This window comes from Herpailurus yagouaroundi, unplaced genomic scaffold, assembly GCF_014898765.1.
Source record: "Herpailurus yagouaroundi ecotype Mexico unplaced genomic scaffold, PumYag 190, whole genome shotgun sequence".
Taxonomy (NCBI): Eukaryota; Metazoa; Chordata; class Mammalia; order Carnivora; family Felidae; genus Herpailurus; species Herpailurus yagouaroundi.
The window spans coordinates 26,338,247-26,361,907 of record NW_024412421.1 but is presented as its reverse complement, the minus strand read 5'-3'; the positions used below and the strand labels follow the sequence as shown (position 1 = coordinate 26,361,907).

Here is a 23,661-nt window from a genome sequence, read left to right as displayed (position 1 = left end):
TATGAGCCAGTTGGAATAGGGAACAGACCCATGTAGCAAACACCCTCTTATATATAAAGAAGACTGCACCCATTGGAACAGAGCAGTAACAAGATTCAGCTGGGAAGATGTTTTGGGGTAGACTTTTAACTGAGCATTAGATCAATTTCTGCTTCCTGGCTGAAGTCCCCACACCAGATCCTTGAATGTCCCTTGTCTTGCTTGGCCTCATTTGTAGGGACCCTAGAGACTGCAGTAAAGAAAAACACAAAGGAAAACACACACAAATACAAACCAATTAACCTGATTCCATTTATTTCCAGGTGGAATTAGTCCATCCCCCAATTCATTATGCCTAATTTTTGTCTCTCAGCTAAAATATCTTGAGCTTATCAGTTGTCTGTGACAAAAGCATGCTTCATTTTTTTCTGTGGCAATTTACAAGAATACTTGAGGAATGATTTGTTGATAGAATTTTTAATGTGATCATTGCCATAAACCAAATTTTAAATCACGACCCAGGTTTGATTTTTGTGTTTCTTAACTATGCATAAAATTTTTGTTACAAAGTGTATCTCCAAGTTCTTATTTATTCATTGAAATGAGTAGAAATCTACCTGTACACCTTACCTTGAAGTTCACGCATCTTTTCTCCTACCTTCTTCCCGCTGAACAAGACATTCATTTTTTTTTCACCAGTAATAGAATGTACCTTTATTAACACATTTCTTTCTGAGCTCATTTCTTTCTAGATGTTCCCAGGCAATAATGGCCAAAAGCATATGAAACATGACAGAGATATTTTGTTACCCATAATTCAAAGCACAAGAGGGTTTCGCCCATTTTTTGCTAAGCTTTCACAGCTAACGTAAATTTTTTCTTTTTATAAAGATTTTTATATTTTTTCAATGTTTATTTTTGAGAGAGAGAGAGCACAAGCAGAGGAGGAGCAGAGAGAGAGGGAGACACAGAATCTGTAGCAGGCTCCAGGCTCCAAGCTGTCAGCACAGAGCCCCATGGGGGGTTCGAACTCACGAGCCGTGAGATCATGACCTGAGCTGAAGTCAGACGCTTAACCACTAAGCCACCCAAGTGCCCCAACAGCTAATATAGTTTTACCAAAAACTTTATAGAGGCATAACATGAGTAGCCATCTTTCTAGGATTCAATCAAGTTTTCCATCACCTGTGGCTTGTCTCCATGACAAATCCACATATACACTTTTTTTTCCTGTTAAATGTCATCATTTAAAAAAGAAACAATTTGTGGGGTGCCTCTTAGCCGGTTAAGCATCCTACTCTTGATTTTGGCTCATGAACTGTGAGATCAAGGCCCACGTCAGGCTCCATGATGAGTATGAAGCCTGCTTGGGATTCTCTCCCTCTCTCTTTGCCCCCCCCCCCCACTCGAGCTCTGTCTCTCTTAAACATTTAAAAAAATAAACAATTTGGTGATTGTATTAGGCAGAGTTCAACTATTCAACCAGAGATACAGAATCAGTACATATAGTGATTAATTGCAAGGAATTGGTTTATGTGACTGTAGAGACTCACTAAGCAATTCCAAAACTCATAGTATGGGCTGAACTCTTGAGCATGGGCCAAGCATCTATCAACAGGAAGAATGTTTTTGTTTTTGTTTTCTTTTAAAGTTTCTTTATTTCTGAGAGAGAGAGGGAGAGAGAGCATGAGCAGGGGAGGAGCAGAGAGAGGGAGACACAGAATCCAAAGCAGGCTCCAGGATCTGAGCTGTCAGCACAGAGCCTGATGCGGGGCTCAAACTCACAAACTGCGACATCATGACCCGAGCCAAAGTAGGATGCTTAACTGACTGAGCCACCCAGGTGCCCAGGAAGAATGTCTTTGAAGGGAAGCCTCCACTCTGACCTTTTGGTCCTTCAGTTGAATGACAGGTTCAGCCAGATTATATGGGAAAATCTCCCTTAAAGTCAAGTGATTGTGGACTTCAAACACATCTACAAAATATGAATATAGAAACACCTAGATGAGTGAAAAACTAAGTTCTGTAGCTTAGCTGACACTTAAAAGTCACCATCTCAGGCTACACCTTGCCTAGCTATAAACCATACACCTCTCCTAGAACCATAAATGATTTCCAAATTTAAAAAATTACAACAAAGTGCGATTTCTGCCTAATACGGCACAACTATCCTGATTACAATAGAAACATGCTAATCCTTTCTCCAAAAAAAGATGCAACACCCTTGGGTGATGTGCATCCTTCTTTTTTGATGCTCCTTAAATATGATGATGTAAAGTTAACTATTATTGGGATGCCTGACTAGCTCAGCCGGTAGAGCTCGCCACTCTTGATCTCAGGGTCCTGAGTTCAGGCCCCATGTTGGGCGTGGAGCCTACTTAAAATAATTATAAAGTTAACTATTATTAAAGCACCTTATACTGGATCATTAGGGAATAACTGTGAGAAGAATACAAAAAATTTTTTTTTTAATTTTTTTTTTCAACGTTTATTTTTATTTTTGGGACAGAGAGAGACAGAGCATGAACGGGGGAGGGGCAGAGAGAGAGGGAGACACAGAATCGGAAACAGGCTCCAGGCTCTGAGCCATCAGCCCAGAGCCCGACGCGGGGCTCGAACTCACAGACCGCGAGATCATGACCTGGCTGAAGTCGGACGTTTAACTGACTGCGCCACCCAGGCGCCCCCAAAAAAATATTTTAATATATGTACAAATTCATACCAAAATTCTCATAACTAGTATGTCCTCACTTCTGCAAATGGTCCAAGATAGTAGCTATTTTCTTCCATTGCCAATTCAAATTTCCTTTGACCTCAGCAACACACCTCACATGGTGTCGATTCTTTGCCTGGTCAGGTGACCTGAAGTACTAACTTCTGTATGATTTGGTCTCAACCAGAGAAAGAGGATCAGTAGCATTCTGAACTCACAGGAAACTAGTGAAATTATACATACATGTGTGTGCACATATATACATATGTACAAATAAAGACATTTGTTATAAAGAATTGGCTTATACAACTGTGGCCTTTGGATAGGCAAGAATGAGATTTCTGGGGGGTGGCTGGGTGGCTCAGTCATTTAAGCATCTGACTCTTGGTTTCAGCTCAGGCCATGATCTCATGGTTCATGGTGACAGCGCAGGGCCTGCTTGGGATTCTTTCCCTCTTTATCTCAAGAAAAATAAACTTAAAAAATGTATAGGGGCACCTGGGTGGCTCAATCAGTTAAGCATCTAACTTCGGCTCAGGTCATGATCTTATGGTTTGTGAGTTCGAGCCCCACATCGGGCTCTGTACTGACAGCTCAGAGCCTGGAGCCGGCTTTGGATGCTGTGTGTGTGTCTCTCTCTCTCTCTCTGCCCCTCCCTCGCTTGCACTGTCTCTCTTCCTCAAAAATAAACATTAAAAAAAAAGATGAAAAATACAGGGGTGCCTAGGTGGCTCAGTCAGTTAAGCATCTAACTTAACCAGTTCGTGAGTTCAAGCCCCACATCAGGCTCCACACTTAAGAGTGTGGAGCCTGCTTGGGATTCTCTCTCCCTTTCTCTCTGCCTCTCCCGAACTTGTACTTTCTCTCTCTCTCACAATAAATAAATAAACTTAAAAAAAGAAAGAAAGAAAAGAAAAGAAAAAGGAAAAGAAAAAAGGGTGCCTGGGTGACTCAGTCAGTTACACATCCAAATTCGGCTCAGGTCACGATCTTACGGTTACTGAGTTCAGGCCTCGCACTGGGCTCTGTGCTGACAGCTCAGAGCCTGGAGCCTGCTTCGGATTCTGTCTCCCCCTCTCTCTGCCCCTCCCCAGCTCATGTGCTGTCTCTCTCTAAAAAATAAACAATTAAAAATTATTTTCAATAAATAAAAAATATATATAATGTAGGTGGATCTTTCCAAAATTATAAATAGTATCAAGCCAAAATTAAAAAGCATGAGTACAACATGGAGAACATGTTTTAAATATATAAATGCATATATATGTATTGCATATATACATATATAAATTGCATAGTGTATGTACACTAGAGAGCACAGATTCTAAGACATATTTGGAAAGATATTAGGGTGTCTTTAAAGTTTTAAAACTGCCTGGTAGAATCTGTACTTCCTCTTAATCTGATTACTTCAAGTTTCTTTCTAAAAGTGTTGAACAATAATGAAGGGATTAGATAGAAAGGTATATAAGAAATGGGTGGGCCACCCTTGGTGTTGATAAGCCTGTCGTCTTCCAGAGCTGCTCAATTGCCCAGTGACCCCCATGGAGTCCAGGTACCTCTTCCCAAGAGGGGTTTGAACAGCATTGCGAGTGGCAAATTTTCATCTGCATTTTGCTCTCTTCTTCAGTAATGCCATGTGCTTTATTTCCCAGAGTTTATAAAAGTTAAATCACAATCATAATTAGAGGGACAGATGGTTGGAACAGGAGCTGTTTTGCATTGATAAGTTGTTAGAGGATTGATGGGTGCTTTAAAATTGGAGATTGGAATTTTCCATTTAAAGTAACAGCCAGGAGTCCCACAAGTAGGTTGTCAAAAGTTTCAAAGTTGACATTGTAAATGGAGAAAAGCATATATATGGAACACCTACCTTTAAAATGTATGGGGCACCTGGGTCTCCTTTTGATTTTTTTTTTTTTTTTTTTTTAAGAGAGAGAGAGAAAGCATGAGGGAGGGGGCAGCCAGGAAGATAGAGAATCCCAAGCAAGCTCCTCACTGACAGCACAGAGTCCAGTGTGAGTCTCATTATCAAGAACTAGGACTCAATCTAACTGTGAAATCATAACCTGAGTCAAAATCAAGAGTCAGACACTTGCAGTGCTCGGGCAGCTCAGCTGGTTAAGCATCTGACTCTTGATTTCGGCTCAGGTCATGATCTCATGGTTTGTGAGTTTGAGCCCTGAGTTGGGTTCTCTCCCCAACCCCCCCCCCCACGCCCACCACAACTCTCTCTCTCAAAATGAATCAACTTTTTAAAAATTTTTTAAAAATATATAGAATCATTGATGAACCTACAGGCTTTCATCCTAGAAAAGCATATGACATATGTTCACACAGAGTTTTTAATCCCTAAACATATCCTTCGTACTCCTCTTCCCATTTTCTCTTGACCAGGCAGACTACAAAAAGAAACCTGGCAAGGCAGGACTGTTTACAACCAGAGTCAAAAGGATATCCTCCAAGGGGGGCCTGGGTGGCTCAGTTGGTTAAGCCTCTAACTTCTGCTCAGGTCATGATCTCACAGTTCATGAGTTTAAGCCTCACATCGGGCTCTGTGCTGACAACTCAGAGCCTGGAGCCTGTTTCAGATTCTGTGCCTCCCTCTCTCTCTGCCCCTGCCCTCCCAACCCCCACTTGCACCCTGTCTCTCTGTCAAAAATAGATAATAAAACATTTTTTAAAAATTTTTAATGAAAATAAAAAAGGATATCCTCCAAGCATCGTTTGAACAAAACCCTTACGCTGATAAAGCTACCAGGAAACAATGGGGCAAGGAAATTGGCATTCCAGAGTGTAAAATTCACATAAGCATTAGGTTTCTATTTCATGATCTGTCAGATTCCAGGTAAAGAGAAATGCTGGGATCAAGACTCTCAGGTAATTCTTTTATGTCAGGTATGTTAGAAGATTTTTATTGTTGTATACTAAAAGCAAGAACTGTGTGTCTTTTACCAATTGTGGAAATACCGACTGGGTATATTCACTGACAGGAAGAGAATATACTGGTTCAGGATCTCCCAATGGGAGATACATCAATTTTCGAGATTTAGGCAATTTAGGAAATTAGGACACTATAATAATATGGTATCATTAAGTATTGATACATACTGGGGCACCTGGCTGGCTCAGTCACTAGAACATGTAACTCTTGATTTCAGGGTTGTGAGTTCAAGCCCTACACTGGGATAGTGATTAAAACATTCCATGCTCATGTGTTGGAAGAATAAACATTGTCAAAATGTCAATACTACCCAAAGCATTCAATGCAATCCCAATCAAAATTGCACCAGCATTCTTCTCGAAGCTAGAACAAGCAATCCTAAAATTCATATGGAACCATAAAAGACCCCGAATAGCCAAAGTAATTTTGAAGAAGACCAAAGAAGGAGGCATCACAATCCCAGAATTTAGCCTCTACTACAAAACTGTAATCATCAAGACAGCATGGTATTGACACAAAAAGACACATAGACCAATGGAATAGAATAGAAACCCCAGAACTAGACCCACAAAAGTATGGCCAACTAATCTTTGACAAAGCAGGAAAGAATATCCAATGGAAAAAAGACAGTTTCTTTAACAAACGGTGTTGGCATTACTGGACAGCAACATGCAGAAGGATGAAACTAGACCACTTTCTCACACCATTCACAAAAATAAACTCAAAATGGATAAAGGACCTGAATGTGAGACAGGAAACCATCAAAACCCTAGAGGAGAAAGCAGGAAAAGACCTCTCTGACCTCAGCCATAGCAATCTCTTACTTGACACATCCCCAAAGGCAAGGGAATTAAAAGCAAAAATTAATTACTGCGACCTTATGAAGATAAAAGCTTCTGCAGAGCAAAGGAAACAACCAACAAAACTAAAAGGCAACCAACGGAATGGGAAAAGATATTTGCAAATGACATATCGGACAAAGGGCTAGTATCCAAAATCCATAAAGAGCTCACCAAACTCCACACCCGAAAAACAAATAACCCAGTGAAGAAATGGGCAGAAAACATGAATAGACACTTCTCTAAAGAAGACATCCGGATGGCCAACAGGCACATGAAAAGATGCTCAACGTCGCTCCTTATCAGGGAAATACAAATTAAACCACACTCAGATATCACCTCATGCCAGTCAGAGTGGCCAAAATGAACAAATCAGGAGACTATAGATGCTGGAGAGGATGTGGAGAAACGGGAACCCTCTTGCACTGTTGGTGGGAATGCAAATGGGTGCAGCCACACTGGAAAACAGTGTGGAGTTTCCTCAGAAAATTAAAAATAGATCTACCCTATGACCCAGCAATAGCACTGCTAGGAATTTACCCAAGGGATACAGTACTGATGCATAGGGGCACTTGTACCTCAATGTTTATAGCAGCACTCTCCACAATCGCCAAATTATGGAAAGAGCCTAAATGTCCATCAACTGATGAATGGATAAAGAAGTTGTGGTTTATATACACAATGGAGTACTACGTGGCAATGAGAAAGAATGAAATATGGCCCTTTGTAGCAACGTGGATGGAATTGGACAGTGTTATGCTAACTGAAATAAGCCATACAGAGAAAAACAGATACCATATGGTTTCACTCTTATGTGGATCCTGAGAAACTTAACAGAAACCCATGGGGGAGAGGAAAGAAAAAAAAAAAAAAGAGGTTAGAGTGGGAGAGAGCCAAAGCATAAGAGATTCTTAAAAACTGAGAACAGGGGCGCCTGGGTGGCACAGTCGGTTAAGCGTCCGACTTCAGCCAGGTCACGATCTCGCGGTCCGTGAGTTCGAGCCCCGCGTCAGGCTCTGGGCTGATGGCTCGGAGCCTGGAGCCTGTTTCGGATTCTGTGTCTCCCTCTCTCTCTGCCCCTCCCCCGTTCATGCTCTGTCTCTCTCTGTCCCAAAAATAAATAAAAACGTTGAAAAAAAAAATTTAAAAAAAAAACAAAAACTGAGAACAAACTGAGGGTTGATGGGGGATGGGAGGGAGGGGAGGGTGGGTGATGGGTATTGAGGGCACCTTTTGGGATGAGCACTGGGTGTTGTATGGAAACCAATTTGACAATAAATTTCATATATTGAAAAAATAAAAAAATGTTTAAAAAAATAAAATAAAATAAAATAAAATAAAATAAAATAAAATAAAGTATCTTTGGGGCAGCTGGGTGGCTCAGTTGGTTAAGTGTCCAACGTGAGAAAGGCCATGATCTCACAGCTTGTGGGATCGAACTCCATGTCAGGCTCTGCATTGACAGCACAGAGCCTGCTTGGGATTCTCTCTCTCCCTCTCTCTGCTCCTCCTCCATTCGCGCTTTCTCTCTCAAAAATAAATCTTTAAAAAAATTAAAAAACAAAAATCTTAAAAAAATGTTCTGATATATCCTGCAGAATGATGATTAATACATAATTTTGAGGAAACTGTGGGGCAAGAACTCACATAAATTCCCAATTTTCAGGCTAGGTTTTTTTAAACACCTGAAATGTGATTTTCACACACACATATGAAGTAGGGGTCTGGGTCAGATGGTTGGGCATCTGACTTTGGCTCAGGTCATGATTTCAAGGTTCATGAGTTCGAGCCCCACGTTGGCCTCTGTGCTGACAGCTCAGAGCCTGGAGCCTGCTTTGAATCTGTCTCCCTCTCGCTCTACCCCTCCCCTGCTCACACTGTTTCTCAAAACTAAAAAACGAACAGGGTGCCTGTGTGGCGCAGCTGATAAAGCATCTGACTCGTGATCTCAGCTCAAGTCATGATCTCAATGTCTGTGAGTTTGAACCCCACATCAGGCTCTGTGATTGGGATTCTCCCTCCTTCTCTCTGCCCCTCCCCAGCTTGTGCTCCCTCTTTCTCTCTCAAAATAAACAAACTTAAAAATAATTTAATTAAAAAATGTTTAAGTATATGAAAATCCCATATTGTATTATTTTGAATGGTACTGATGTAAAAATTAAACTAAGTTGGATTTCTTCGATAGCTGTAAACAATTATACCACACAGCATTTAAAACAAAGAAAATCAATATAAGTGTGCTTTTAGAAGAAAATTATGAGTTCCTAGTTTTGTGTCTGCACAGAGCCTCCAATAAGCCATTGGCTAGAAGGTCCTCAGTCTGAGGGGATGCTGGAGAGAAATGTTTTACTCTTCTTCATGCATTAGTTCTGGGTGTGAAGAGATAGCTTATTCAATTCCCAGTAATAGAAGTACATACTATGGGACTATCTGGTGATGTGCTTAAAGCTTACCTGCAAATATTCTCATTTAGAAAACAGATAACTTTTTGGCACAATGCCTGGATAAGAGAGTGATTTGTTAAATATTGGTTGTCATTAATACCCTAATTCCTATTGCAAATTACCAAAATAAAACAACTAATTAGAAAGTACACTGCAAATCTGACTCCAATAATGAGGAAACAAAGAAAGAGTTCAAATGGTTATATTAGTGACAAGAGTTTCACAGCAAGGTGTACTGGGTCCTAGAAGTCTCCTTACTTATTGCTGACTACGGGATAAGAGGGAATGTGGATGAATGTTAGTACAGCTCTTGGACCATGGCTAACTTACTCCCCATCTAAAGAAATTCTTTTCACAATCAATTCCGTATGTATTATATATAATAAAATGGTATTTCTTCTGTTTATTACATAAAATAAAATGGTACTTCTTATGAAGAGATGATAGGGCCCAAGAAAAGACATCCACACATAGAAGACATGTTATGAGAGAGAGATGGGAGGAGGGAAAGGGAGAAAAAGAAATATCGATCTCCTTTAATAGAACAGTGTCTCTTAAATCAGGGAATTCTACTTGGGATACCATGAGGATGACCATAAAAGAAATGCTGTCTTGAATTGTATGCTCATAATAACTCCTAGGATAATACATCACTTTTTTTTTATGGATATTATCCCAATGGCAGTTGATCAAATCAATTTCATTTAATTGCCTTGCCTTGATACTTGGACAACACAGATTGAGTTACATGACTTCAACATCTTCTTCTCCCACTTAGATTTGACTTAAAAACCTCAGATCCAAACAAAGACAATTGGAATTTGGATGCTCCTTAAGATGAAACCCAGGAACAAAATCCGCTGCCTCGGTCTCAAGGTAAGAATCCACTGGTCCAAATGCATTTCTTCAGTGGATCCCAGAGAAAGTGAAAACGGCTCTGCATATTGTGCCCATATACTCGACAAAGAAATCATTATCTTAGGAGGCACTTACAGCCTGTTCTGGGCACCCTAGCGTCAGAAATAAAAGCATGGCCCCACAGCTGGGTGCGACAGGCAGGTTCTTAGCACACAAGGCTCTGGGCCTTTTGTCTTGCTGCTCTAAGCAGGGTGGCATCCTGTTCTGTCAACCTCAGGGATTCAGGGGGAGTGTCAGCATTATCTTCCTAGGTTCAAGTTTTCAGTTCAAATATGAGAACTGTCCTAAAAGACACCTCTGTTCCATGTTCTCTTGTAGAATACTTACCAAAAGCAGCCAGAGAAGACTGGACATCCATCACAAGACCTCAATCACATATCCTACTTCAAGCTTTTGAGAGGAACCAATTCCCTGATAGAACAACCAGGAAAAAAGTGGCTAAAATAACAGACATTCAGGAATCAAGAATTCAAGTAAGTTCTGTCTATAGCACCAAATATGTTCTACCTGTAAGTGATGTTATATTTCCCTCTGATGGGCTGCTGAAAAACTGACCTGAGATTATCACAATCATCATGGGTAACAGTATGGATTGGTAAACATCTAGCATTGCAAGTCAGATTCCTGCAAAATGAAGAATTCTGTCAGTGTGATAACCATTTAGAACCTCCAGCAGCAAAAATGGGGGGAAATATGAAAGTTAATACTATCTATTTTGGGAATACCCTGTCAGGTTTTCTACAGCTTGACATTGCTTGGTCATTTTGGTCCAGATAATTCCTTTCTTATGAGGTTGTCCTGCACCTAATCAGTATTTTTAAGCATTCCTGGCCTCAACCAAATACCCTGCCTACCTACCCCTCCACCAACTTGTGACAGCTTCAAAAATCTACAGACTTAGTCCCATGTCCTCCAGTTGAAAGAAAAAAAAAATCACTCTTACTGGGTACCTTCTAAAGTTATGAGGACAGTGGTTTAGTGTATGTTAAATGCTCAAGACTAGGAAACACATTCATAGTTTTATCAGTACAGTTAATTAATCCTTGATCAGATTTATTTATAACCACGTATATAAGATTGGGATTCTTATACACATGTTGGCAAAGAGATAAATGTCAACCTGGTCAAGAAAACTTATTTGCTGATCCAATGTTGAAATTAAAGGGAAGAATCTAAAGCATATGCCTTTTCAACCAGTTTCAATCCATCTATAGTTGATTGCTAAGTGTGTTAGGACCTCAATTTTTGTGTTTGTATGTGTATACACACATTCATATGTACACATATATACATACACACTATACACAGGAATCAGAGTAATTAATGACATATATATGCAATAGTTCTATTTCACATGAAACACACCCACACACACCCCATCCCGATAATGGGGCCTGTATTAATAGCCCCTTTGCTTTACATAGTATGAGAAACTGAGCCAGAATCACTTGTCTTATGACACTGTCTTTTTCTTCACATAGATGTGGTTTCAGAATTAAAGATCTCCATACCCAAGGCAGAGAATTGAGTCCATGAATTCCTTGGCAGACAGCCCAAATGCAAGACCAGGTCTGACAGCTCAGCACCATCAAATTGATCTGCCCACTTTCCCAGGCAGGTCTCATCATTTTGCTTCCTCCCATTTTTTCCGTAGGAACCAAACATTTCTACCTGCTCCTCTCCCATCCCAGGAGTCCTCTGTCTCTTGTGTGAACCAAGGACCAAGCGTCATGATGGTACAGCCCATAGACTATGCAGAGAGGATTCTTTACTCTCCTCGGAATTACCGGCCAATACCATCAACTCTGAGTCTCAGATACTCAGGCTCCTTTCTGGCCGCCAAAGCAAGAAAAGTGCCAGAATCACAAAGAATAGAAGCACACAGGAGTACTACAGTTGAAGGACTACTCTCAGCCTCATCCTGAGCACCAAAACCACCAACTGCAGGATCTGGGGCAGGTAGACATATATTCTGCAATGGTGGGATGAAATCTGCCAGACTCTGATTACAAAGTGGGATCCTCGAGGAGGGACACACTGAGACACTTATCCGCAGCACAGTCAACTGGACGACCATCTCATTCCCTTGGCCAACTCACCAACAATGTGCAGAAACCTCAAGCCTTTATGTCAACTGTTATCCACAGATTTTCAGGAACAGGTACCTTTTCCGAGTCCTGGCCCACAAAAAGAGGACCCTCCAGGACCCCAACTGTGCTTCAGTGAAGATGCTTTTCAGGCTGTGTTCCATATGCTACAAAGCTTACCAAGGTCTGAGATTCCAGAAAAAGAAGTCATTCTCAGAACCTGGTCCAGACCTCTCTTCTTTTGATGCAAATCAGTGCAATTTAAAGGACAGTGGATAATGAAGTCATCCTGTTTGGGACAAGATTAATGCAAGAGGAAGGAGAAACCACTTGGAAACACAAAAGGCAGTTTTTAACTGTTTTGTGGGCAGTGGTTATCTTCTATATTCACTTCATTGAATAAAGAAAGGATGGTTTCTAAGCTGCATACAGCCTCTGGAAGCACCATAGGCCAGTAGACAGGTCTGCTGAATCCTTCTGAACAAAAGCATTTCACTGATAAACATGACTTCTTCTCTAATCACGATGTCTACCAATCTGGAATTTGCATGAACTATAACCATACCCAAGCAAGAACATATCTACGTGCTGACACATTAGCACTCCTTTGCTTCCTAGCAAGATGGGAAAGCCAGCTTGAAATTAGTTTGTCATGCAGAAAATGAAAGGACAGTGTATTTCCTGATAATGTGAATTCATAAAAGTGAGCTTTTCCCCAAAGCTCTGAGGGTTTCAACTGGGAACCAGAAACTATCCCACTATCTACCAATAAGAGAACGACTAAATGAATTACGTTAAATCCACGATACTGAGTATTCTTCATTTATATTGTTTTTCCTTTGACTACTTAAAACATTACAAAAAAAAAAATCACAATGAAAATACAGCAGCAACACCATACAACCACTTAGTCTAACACGTTAATCTAAAACTGGGATAAAAATTTCGGTCTTCTTTCTTCTTCTGAAATGATAATACATCTCAAAGTAGATTTTGGTGTTTGAAGGTGTATGTGGATTTACCTTAGTGCTATAAAAACATCTTTGAATTTTATCAATTTGCATTGTTTGAACCAACTCAAAAGGTTAGGTCCAGGTTTGATGAGAACAGTGATTAACATTCCACTCCTGGATGGATCTTCTTAATGCTGGAGAAGGTGGCTAGAATTGGTACAAGTTTTTAGCAAACTCTTATTTGGGTATTCACCTTCCCTTTCATGTCACATTCTCAGGGAAGGTTACACAAACTGCAACCCAAGAAAAATAGACTTTGATTAAGTTAACCCAGTCAATTTCATTTAGGAAGAGTTAGGAAGGCGTATGTGCCAAATTTCTGGCCAATGAGAAATCAAGGGGCTTCCAAGAAAGATTGCACCCAACTTTTGACCATGAAGGAAGCAGCCTAGAAGACAAGCCAGGGACAGCAGAACAGAAAAATAGAGAGAATCCTGAAGGTAACTAACTCAGGACTTCCCATACATATAAGATATAAATCCCCTTTTTATGTCCCTTGTTTCAAGTCCTTTAGATGAAGTTTTCTGTTACAAGCAATTAAATACAACTTACAGGTATAGGCAAAGGGGGCATATAATCCAGCACACAGCATTAGACCAAAACAAGAAAAAAGCTCAACAATCCAAGTGTCAGCTTAAACTTTTAAAATGCAACCATACCTGCTTAAAGGGATACGGAACAAAGGAAAACCGAATACCAGGAGCAGAGCCCACTGCTGCGGTTTGCAAAGAGGAGACAGAAAGAAATGTTTCTGCCACTAATGAAGTTGTACAAGTTATTTAAGACCTAGAGAATTTGAAAAGCTCAACTGTGGGGTTAGTGGAAAACAGTGAGGAAGGCGTCTAACTCAAGAGCTAAAATGAGTAAGAAATGATGTTTCCCAGAGCACAAGCCTCAAGAAGTCAAGGAAAGAAAACCCAAAGAATAAGAATCTGGCAGAATAAAGGAGAGGTATCCTAACTTTAGGAATTGAACAGCTGGTCTATGGAGCAGATGCAGCCATAGCTCAATGCCATTAACCATTAAGATCCAACTCATTTTCCTTGCTTAGATTTGTGCTCCCAAAAATACTTGATAATTTGTTTCCCCACATATTATCTCCCAGCCTAAAAAGTAAAACACCAGATAAATGTCAAAAACAGATATTTGGAAGTTACTGGTTTATAATGAGTACTTAAGTATCTTTTCAGAGTCTAGATATAATGAATCAGACCCTTTTGCACATGCTTTGACAAAACAAATTTCTAGGCTGGTAAAGTTGTACGAACTTTACTAAGGTATAAACATCCCAAATGACATCTCCGTTTCACACATGAAATATTGATTTTCAACCACTCTAGAGTCATATCTGATTGGACGACACATTTTAAACAAATGCCTACCACCCAGCCCTTCCCAATATCCACTTAAAAGTTACTCCTGGGGGCGCCTGGGTGGCGCAGTCGGTTAAGCGTCCGACTTCAGCCAGGTCATGATCTCGCGGTCCGTGAGTTCAAGCCCCGCGTCGGGATCTGGGCTGATGGCTCAGAGCCTGGAGCCTGTTTCCGATTCTGAGTCTCCCTCTCTCTCTGCCCCTCTCCCGTTCATGCTCTGTCTCTCTCTGTCCCAAAAATAAATAAACGTTGAAAAAAATAAATAAATAAAAATAAAAAAAAATAAAAGTTACTCCTGGAGTGAGCTAGGTACTCCTGGGAATAGTTTTATCCTTTCAACATACTCAAGAGAAGGGCAAAGTGAAGCATTTTGATTTAGAATGGGTTCCTCCAGAAGCAGACTTTAAGAATTCGTGTTTAACTGAGGATTCCACGATGCATTTTATTAGGAAAGTGCAGATGTGAAACCACAGAAGGAAGCCTATGCAGAGTGCGTTCATAAACAACTACCACTCTGGGCAACCATGCTGGTTTCTGCTGGGGACCTTTAAAAGATGGTATGGAACCCATTATCTCACTCAAGGGGTGCGTCTCAAATATTCACTTGTGTCATTTCTCTGGACAGCAAGGAAGCTGGATATGCATCCTCTAATTCTCATCCGCCATCAGCCGAAAGCCACTCCCAGCAGCATGAACTCCAGAGCACTTCAAGCAGAGGGGAAACCTTAAGAAGGTGCTTGCAGTAGGACCCCTATTTGTGGCATGTGCGGGAATGTAAGTGCCCAAGGGATACGGGTAGGGCAGAGACACCTTCTGTTACACACCTGATGGTTCCTGATTGGCTTCTCACCCTTCAGCTTTCAGCAGCCCGTGGTGTTCTCCCGTCCCTCACAGCCCTTGACGCAGATCTTCTCTCTGCTCCATCCAGAAAATCTAGCATCCTTCTAGTGGCCTACTAGTTCTAATATGGAACCATTTTGTTCATTATTGACCTAATTAAGAGCCAAGAAATGTCAGTTCCTTTATGGTTTTTATATCGAAAAGGTTTCAGGAATACAATCAAAGAAAACACTTGGAGATTCAAAGTTCTTTTTATTTTCAACAACAAAAGTAACACAACAAAGAGGAATCAATTCACTAATATATAAATCTAACACAGTCCTTAGCACAAAATTGTCTTTAATAAATAAAAACACATTACTGATAACTGAGTAAGACTGTTCTTAAGACTCTCTAGGGTTTTGTGTGCGTTTTAAACAAAACTGGGTGGTAGATAAAGAAACACGTGCTACAAGTATGACTGACAAAGACTGAAAGAAAAGAACAGCCAAAGGAGCAGGGTCCCCAAGTATTAAGTTAGCAAAGGGAATATGGGATTTTCAAAGCAGTCTAGAAATCAGAGCTCACTAGGTGATGCAAGGGTTTAGGATCGTCCAAGCTCAAGACCTTGTAATTAAATCTTTCCACATATCTAGATCCTTGATTTGGAATCTATCATAATCTAGAAGAGTTTCTGCCAAAGGATAGAGGCTCTGTATTTTCCTCCTTTGACTTTGTCACTAGCTCCTGAAACCAATATATAGCAAGGGTTCCGTTCAGAAAAGGATTACTACTACAAAGACCAACCTCTGTCTGGTGTGGATTTCCCTTTATGAACATACTGATACTGCCAGGGACAACTCTAAATATGTCAAATGTCTTTTACTTTTATCCTCCTACACAACTCTGCTTGGCTACAACATCTAAGACTCATAGAGCAATGGCAGCATTGGTCAGAAGACAAGTGTCAGTTCCAACGACAACGTTGACAAAAAATTTTTTTTAACCTCTCTTGCCACATCTTTTTTCTTTCCTCATTGTCTTGCCAATTACTTCTTTCGGAATTCAATCCGCCGAGCTACATTCTGAGCACCAAATTTTTTGACCAATGCATCTCTGGCATCCTCGTCATCTTTTTGCAAATCTAAGTCATCCTGTCGGGACCAAATGGGATACCCATCAGCCCTCTGACCGGACTCTAAAAAGGAGGAAGTAGCCTCCAACTCACCACTATTTTTTAGGAATGCCTGTGTAACTGTTGACAGATCCAAGTTAAACTTTTCCATTAACTGCCTGATGATCTTAATGGCAGCTCCCACCTCTGGTGGAGAAACTTTTTCTTCTTCTTCTTCTTCCTCATCCTCATCAGGCTGTGTCTCAGAGTCTTCCTCGGGTGTAGGTGGATCATCATCACACATTGTTATGTGTATTTCAAAATCGGGGCTCTCGTCAACCTAGAGAAAGCGATGAATACGACCAGTTCCTAATTACCAAGTCCCAAACACTCTTGCGATATCTAGTCTCTCCCACCACCTTGCTTGCCCTTTTCACCCCAATCACATTGGACTTCCTTCAGTTCTTCCAATACACTATGCTCCTTCTTATACTTACTCATGTTGCATGTGTGTATGTAAGTTTACGTACATGATGGGTTAAGGGGAGGGAAGTGTCTGTGTCTGTGTCTGTAAGTGGGGGATATAAGTGTGCTTATGTGTACATTATGTGCATACTCATGTATACATACAACTATGGTATTCCAACAGAACATGAGAAGCTACAGTAAATAATGAAAAATATGTGTATGTGCATACATGTCCACGTGTACACACACGTTCATTAGATCATTTTTTAAAGTTTGACTTCAGGGGCATCTGAGTGGCTCAGATGGTTGAGTGTCCAACTTCGGATCAGGTCATGATCTCACGGTTTGTGGGTTCAAGCCCCACATCCAGCTAGCTGCTGTCAATGCCAAAGTTGTCAGCACAGAGCCCACTCTGAATCCTCTGTGCACCCCCTTCTCTCTCTGCCCCTCGCCCACTCACGCTCTCTCATTCTTTCTCAAAAATAAAAACATTTAAAAAACAAAACAAAAGAGGTGCCTGGGTGGCTCAGTCAGTTAAGCATCAGATTTGGTTTAAGTCATAGCTCGCAGTTCCTGAGATTGAGCCCCACACCGGGCTCTCTGCTGAGGCCACTTCATATCCTCTGTCCCCTTCTCTCTCTCTCTCAAAATAAACGTAAAAAAAATAAATACAATAAAAAATAAAAAAAAAAACAACAAAACTTTGGCTTCAGTGTCAGATTGTAAGCTCCCTAAGGACAGGAACTGTATCTCTTTTGCTCTCATCACTTACATCCCCAGTACATACCAATGCCTTCACTTAACTACTCAAAACACACAGATGTATGAGCAGACTAGGGTCTCCGTACTATACTACATTTAGGCACATTACAAAGCACGTTATGTGAGAAGAAACCTACGTAGACCATGCTTGCATTTCAAAGTTTATGGAAAATTGACCAAATATAAAACAAAACTCAGACTTCAAAAGGCAACAATCACTAAATTCTACCAATTCTTGTGCATTCCTTCATTCACCAATTACAGATCTTTAAATTATTTTCCTAATAATGAGGCCTGATCACTTCCCTTTACAATAAGAAAAATTAATTTAAAAGATCCTTTTTCGTGGAAAAAATATGCACATATAATTGAGTCTTTCTTTTAAATTACTCCTCACTACTTTATAGTTCTTGCCTTTCCCTGTAACTATGATCAAATATGGGACTCCAACAGAGTATCAGAAGCTAGACCAAATAAGGAAACGTTAAAAAAATCCCAAAACCACTCTAAATACACAAAAAGCTAAACTTGCTTTAAAAAAAAAAAAATTAAACTCCTTCAAAAATTGCATTTATTTTCCTGAGAAGCACAAAAATATTTTCAAAAGATAAATCCACAGTCTTAACTTTGAAAACCTTACACTGTGATCAAAGTATCCAAAATAGGATGCTGTCTACTGTTTCAAAATAATTCTCATCAGGGGCACCTGGGTGGCTGAGGTGGTTAAGCATCTGACTTAGGCTTGGGTCATGATCTCACAGTTCATGAGTTCGAGCCCCATATAGGGCTCTGTGCTGACAGCTCAGAGCCTAGAACCTCCCTGGGATTCTGTGTCTCCCTCTCTCTCTACCTCTCCCCCACTCACACTCTGTCTCTTTCTGTCTCAAAAATAAACAAACACTAAAGAAAAATTTTTTAATAATTCTCCCCAATTTTTCTCCCTCTCCCCCTTTTCTCTAAGAGACAGAGAACACACATGCACACATGTGCAGGAGAAAGGCAGAGGGAGGTGGAAAGAGAGAATCCCAAGCAGACTCCACGCCCAGAGCAGAGCCTGACAAGGGGGCTCGATATCACAAGTGAATCATGACCTGAGCCAGAATCAAGAGTCAGATGCTTAACAGCATGAGCCACCCGCACGCCCCTCCCTCAAAACTGCATGCCTGAAACCAAGATCAGTCCCACTTTCCATTCTCCCACTCCAAACCTTACCTTTCAGGGCCTTAGGTGTACAAAAACTAAATGCAATAACCAACTTTAAAAAAGAAGAATAGAAGGAGAGAAAATAAGAGTTAAATCTAGTCTACGTACCACAATCTCCTCAAACTCCCGGGTGGCTTCTACAAGCATCTTTTTGACTGCTTCTTCATTTTCCTTGATCTCTTCCTTTACATATTCTTCTTCAGGTAAGTCTGGAGTTCTCTTATTCTGTGGTTCTATGAAAGAAAAGAACAGCACCAGATTACAATTAACATCTTTTGCAGAAACCAAAAATACAGTGCTCTGCGAACTCTGAGCCAAAAGTGAGCCTGTACTTTTTTTCTATTAGGAGACATCAGTTTTTGATCAAGGTAAGAAAAACATAAAATACACTTGTTCGGAAATGTCTACTCTTGCTTCTGAAGAGCTGTACTATCCAAATGGTGATATATTCCTTAGATTGTAATATGGAAAATAAAAATACTCTCCAAACATAATTCATTTTTTGCTTTGTATTTATCCATAGTGCAAATTAACAAAACTGCCATAAACTGGATTCTCTGGGAAGCAGATTGTGAGATGGAGATTAACACATGGTGTTTAGTATGGAGTGACCCAGGGAAACCACTGTTGAGAAGAAAGCATGAGTGGGCAGAGAGGGAAGCTGAGCTGTCAAAGAGTTCCAACAAAGCCTCAGCTGAAACCATAGGGAAGTCTGAACTAGGAAGTCCCTTCAGAATCGACTGTGTTGGGATGTGGGAGCCGTGGCAGAACTCCGCACAGATCAGTCCCTAAATGCTAGCCAACCTAAGATGTCAAGACTTTGGGTGAAGCAGCTCTCCCAGCTGAAGACAGATGTGGAAGGTACATCACAATCTACCACATACCATCTAACAGAAAGGAGGCCCTCCTAAAGCTCAGCATCCTCTTTCTGTTTTACTTTGTTCTCTTAGCATTTAACTGTGCTCTCTTTTCCACTTAACAAAAACTGACTGCTATGGGGCAGGAGAAAGAAGTTTTTTATAATGGAACTGTTCTGTATCCTGATTTAGGTGGTGGTTACACAAACTATATAGGGACTAAAACACATAACCAAAAAATACCATGGTGGTTCCTCAAAATACTAATCATGGAACTACCACAAAATCCAGCAATTCCACTTCTGTATACTCAAGACAAATGGAACCAGGGTTTCAAGCAGGTATTAGTACACCCATATTTATAGTGGCATTATTCCTAACGGCCAAGATACGGAAACAACCTCAGTGTCCATCAATGGGTGACCACATAAACAAAACGTAGTATACACAATGCAGTGGAGTATTATTCAACCTTATAAAGGAAGGACATTCTGACACATGCTACAACATGGATGAACCCTGAAAACACTGTGCTAAGTGAAATGAGCCAATCACAAAAGGACAAATATATGACTCCACTTACATGAGGTAGCTAGAAAGACCAAATTCTTAAAGACAAAAAGTAAAATGGTGATTGACAGGGGGAGGGAGCAAAGGGGAGTCAGTGTTTAATGGGTAGTTTTCCAGTTTTAGGAGAAGAAAAAGTTCTGGAGACGGATGGTGGTAATGGTTCCATAACAATGTGAATAGACTTAAGGCCACCAAACTGACCACTTAAAAATGATTAAAAGGACAAATTTTATGTAATGTCTATTTTACCCAGTATCTGTAGATATTACCCACTTCGTTAATTTTTGTCAATCTGATAGACAAAATACAACATTTCCTCATTCACTTTCCTGAAAAACATCACCATGCACGTTTGTTATTTCATTTTCCATGGGTCAGAAGTCCATGGCTTATATCATGCCTCTGTTCAGGGTCTAATTTACTTTTATTTAATAACAATATTCTGCATTTGTTTATTGCCATTTATTTCCTTTTCTAGAAACTTCTTGTTCCATTTCTTTTGTTCATTGTTCTCCTAGATTTTCTTTTACTAACTTCTGCAAGATCTTTGGACATTAAGGAAACTAACTCTGTTCCAATGTATTAGGAATATTTTTCAGGTTTGCTGACTTTTATGATGAGAAGTTTTTAACTTCAAGTAATCACATATATACAACTTTTTTTTTTTAAATCTTCTTGGTTTCAGGACTATCACCATGCACATATTAAAAAATATACTCAAGGCAACCTACTGAATAGAAAGAAGTATTTGCAAGCCATATATCCAATAATCCAAAAAGAGGTTAATAGCCAGAATAAAGAACTCATAACAAAAAACCCCAAACATTCCAATTTAAAAATAAGCAATCTGAATAGATGTATTCCCAAAGACATACAAGTGTCCACCAGGCCCATGAAAAGATGCTCAACATCACTAATCATCAGTGAAATACAACCGAAAACCACAATGAAGTATCACCTCACACCTGTCAAAATGACTTATCAAAAAGACAAGAAATAACAAGTATTAGGAAAGATGTGGAGAAAAGGAACCCTTGTGCACTGTTCGTGGGAATGTAAATTGGCATAGCCACTATAGAAAACAGTATGGAAGTTCCTCAAAAAATTAAAAATAGAACTACCATATGATCTAGCAATACCACTTTGGAGTAACAATCTGAAGGAAATGAAAACACCGAGTGAAAAACTACATGCAACTCTACGTTCACTGCAGTTTCACTGTATTATTTACAAGAACCTAGATATGGCAACAACCAATGCGTCCACCGATAGATAAAGATATGATGTGCATATACACTGGAATACTACTCTGCCACCAAAACAAGACAAAAAACAACAAAATCTTGCCACTTGCAACAAACATGGATGGCCCTAGAGGACATTATGCTAGTGAAAGAAGTCAGACAGAGAAAGACAAATAGCACGCTGATAAGTGGAATCTAAAAAAACCAACCACACAAAACAAAACCCAAACTCACAGAAAAAGAGAACAGGGAGGGAAGAGGGTTGGCATGGGGGACAGGGCAGCAAAATGGATGAAGGGGATCAAGAGGTACAAACTTCCAGGTACAAAGTAAATAAGGCAGGGGGCTTTAACATGCAGTAGAGGGAATACAATCAGTAATACCGTATTAACTTGTATGGAGACAGACAAAAAGCAGACTTACTGTGATGATCAGTTTGCAACATATAAAAACGTAGAATTACTTGGTTGTATACTTGAAACTGACACTGTAGGCCAAATGTACCTCAATTTTTAAAAAAGATCAATAAATAGCAGAATTAAAAAATAAAAAAGTATACTCATCCATATTATTTGTTTAAATAATACCTACACCCAACGGTAGGGCTTGAACCTATACCTACAATCCTGACATCAAGAGTCATATGCACTACTGGCTGAGCCAGCCAGGTGCCCCTCATCCTTATTTTCTTAGTGATTTTAGAATTTTAATTTTTACAATTAAATTCTGATCATCAAAATTAAATTACAGTAGGGCGAATCCAGCTTAATTTTCTCCAAGGTTCCAAATGGCCTGCCCATAGTCCCAACCCTACTGGATTTCAAAGCAAAGCCCCATGCGATCTACTTCACCCATACACATAACCTTGTCCTCTCTCGTAGAATCCTCCCCCTTGCTTTAGTCCATTTTAGCCACACTGGTCTGTTGCTCCAAGAACACACCAGCCATATTCCCACCTCCAGGCCTTTGCACTCAATATTCCCTCTGCCTGAAACACCCACTGATAACCACCTGGTTTGCTCTTTCCTTTGGTCTCTGCTCAAATACAAGCTTTTATAGTGACTTGCCTTATCGCCCTATAGAAAACAACCTCCTCCCCAGCCCTTACCCTGATTTTATTTTTCTCTATAGCACTTACCACTGCCCAGCTAGTATGTTAAGCTCCATGACCGCAGGGACTTTTATTTATTGTTATATCCCAGCAGGATAACAGTGTCTGGCACTCAAATATCTGTTGAATGAATGAATCTGAAATGTCACTTTTACCAAAAACAAAATTCCTACTAAGCATGCTGAACAGGAGAAACAGATTTACCTCCCCATCTCGAAATGTTATATGGAATCGCCACATAAGGGGGGGTGGGGGACATGCTTCTTTAAACAAAAAGGTCGGTTTAACCTGTCGATACCGGTTACATGAAAAGTGAAGCATCTTAACAGTTTTGCACTGAAGCCCTAACCGCACCTGAATCCCAACGTTCAGTTCAACTACATTAAAAACGCACTTCACCTGAGCGAGACCAGGAAGATCATTCCAACTGACGAGAACCTTCTGTGAATACGCATAGACGCCAAAACATGAAAATAAACTGGTCTGGCATGCCTTTGAAAAAGCTTACACTGACTCTACCTGAACAGAGAGAAGTATTTTTGGAAACCAGCCTCTGGAAAAGATACGGTTAACAACACATTGCCTCCGGGGAAGAAAACTGGGTAGCTGGTGGCTAAAATCAGGTGGAATGTCTACCTAGCCTGTTTGTACCATTTGAGCATCAAACCACGTCAGCTACCGGAAAAAAGTAAATCGAAGTGCGAGTAGAAAATGGTGCAATTTTACCCGGATGTCTAAAGGGGAGGGGGGAGGGCCGGGCGACGCTACCGGAGACGCCAACATGGACACCGGACCGAAGAGGGGAGGAGCCCCGCCCCCACCCGCACAGGTGCAGCAAGAGCTCCCGCGTTCGCGGCAGAGACCTCACCCCCACTATCGGCGGCCTCGGGGTCCTGCTCAGCTTTCCGCTTGAGTTTCTGGGAGGAGGGGCTCACTGGGGCGTCCCCCAGCAGGTACTTATGCTCCTGGCCCCGCAGGTGCTTGAGGTAGCGGTCCTTCATGGACTGCCACGAGTGCTGGGTGAGCGAGCTTTTCTCCATCGCCTTCCACAAGGCGGTGCCGGTGACGGAGCTGGGCGAGCGGGCATTTTCCTTCACGTACGTCAAGATGGCCACGTCGTCCGCGTCCGTGAAGACGATGCGCCCCGTGGGCGGCTGCGGCTCGGGCTGCGCGGTGGCCGCGGCGGCGGCGGCGGCGGCGGCG

The 23,661-nt window shown here is 40.8% G+C and overlaps 2 protein-coding genes across 2 annotated transcripts in view; one reads left to right on the top strand and one right to left on the bottom strand.

Annotated features, from left to right (window-relative positions):
- Nucleotides 1-4,236: 4,236 nt before the first annotated feature.
- DUXB (double homeobox B) lies at nt 4,237-12,534 on the top strand. Its single transcript, XM_040443457.1, is given in 6 exon segments — nt 4,237-4,247; nt 5,094-5,169; nt 5,383-5,488; nt 10,096-10,355; nt 11,683-11,804; nt 11,806-12,534. Coding segments are annotated over 6 exon segments (648 nt in total). The 3' UTR covers nt 11,879-12,534.
- A 2,848-nt stretch (nt 12,535-15,382) lies between these two features.
- Nucleotides 15,383-23,661, bottom strand: part of TERF2IP (TERF2 interacting protein) — a 9,181-nt gene continuing 902 nt past the window's right edge. Inside the window, exons 2-4 of the mRNA XM_040443177.1 lie at nt 23,327-23,661; nt 18,785-18,909; nt 15,383-16,583 (exon numbers count right to left, since the gene is read on the bottom strand). Of these exons, the coding sequence (XP_040299111.1) occupies nt 16,179-16,583; nt 18,785-18,909; nt 23,327-23,661 (865 nt within the window). The 3' untranslated portion in view covers nt 15,383-16,178. The remainder of the gene's footprint in view (nt 16,584-18,784; nt 18,910-23,326) is intronic.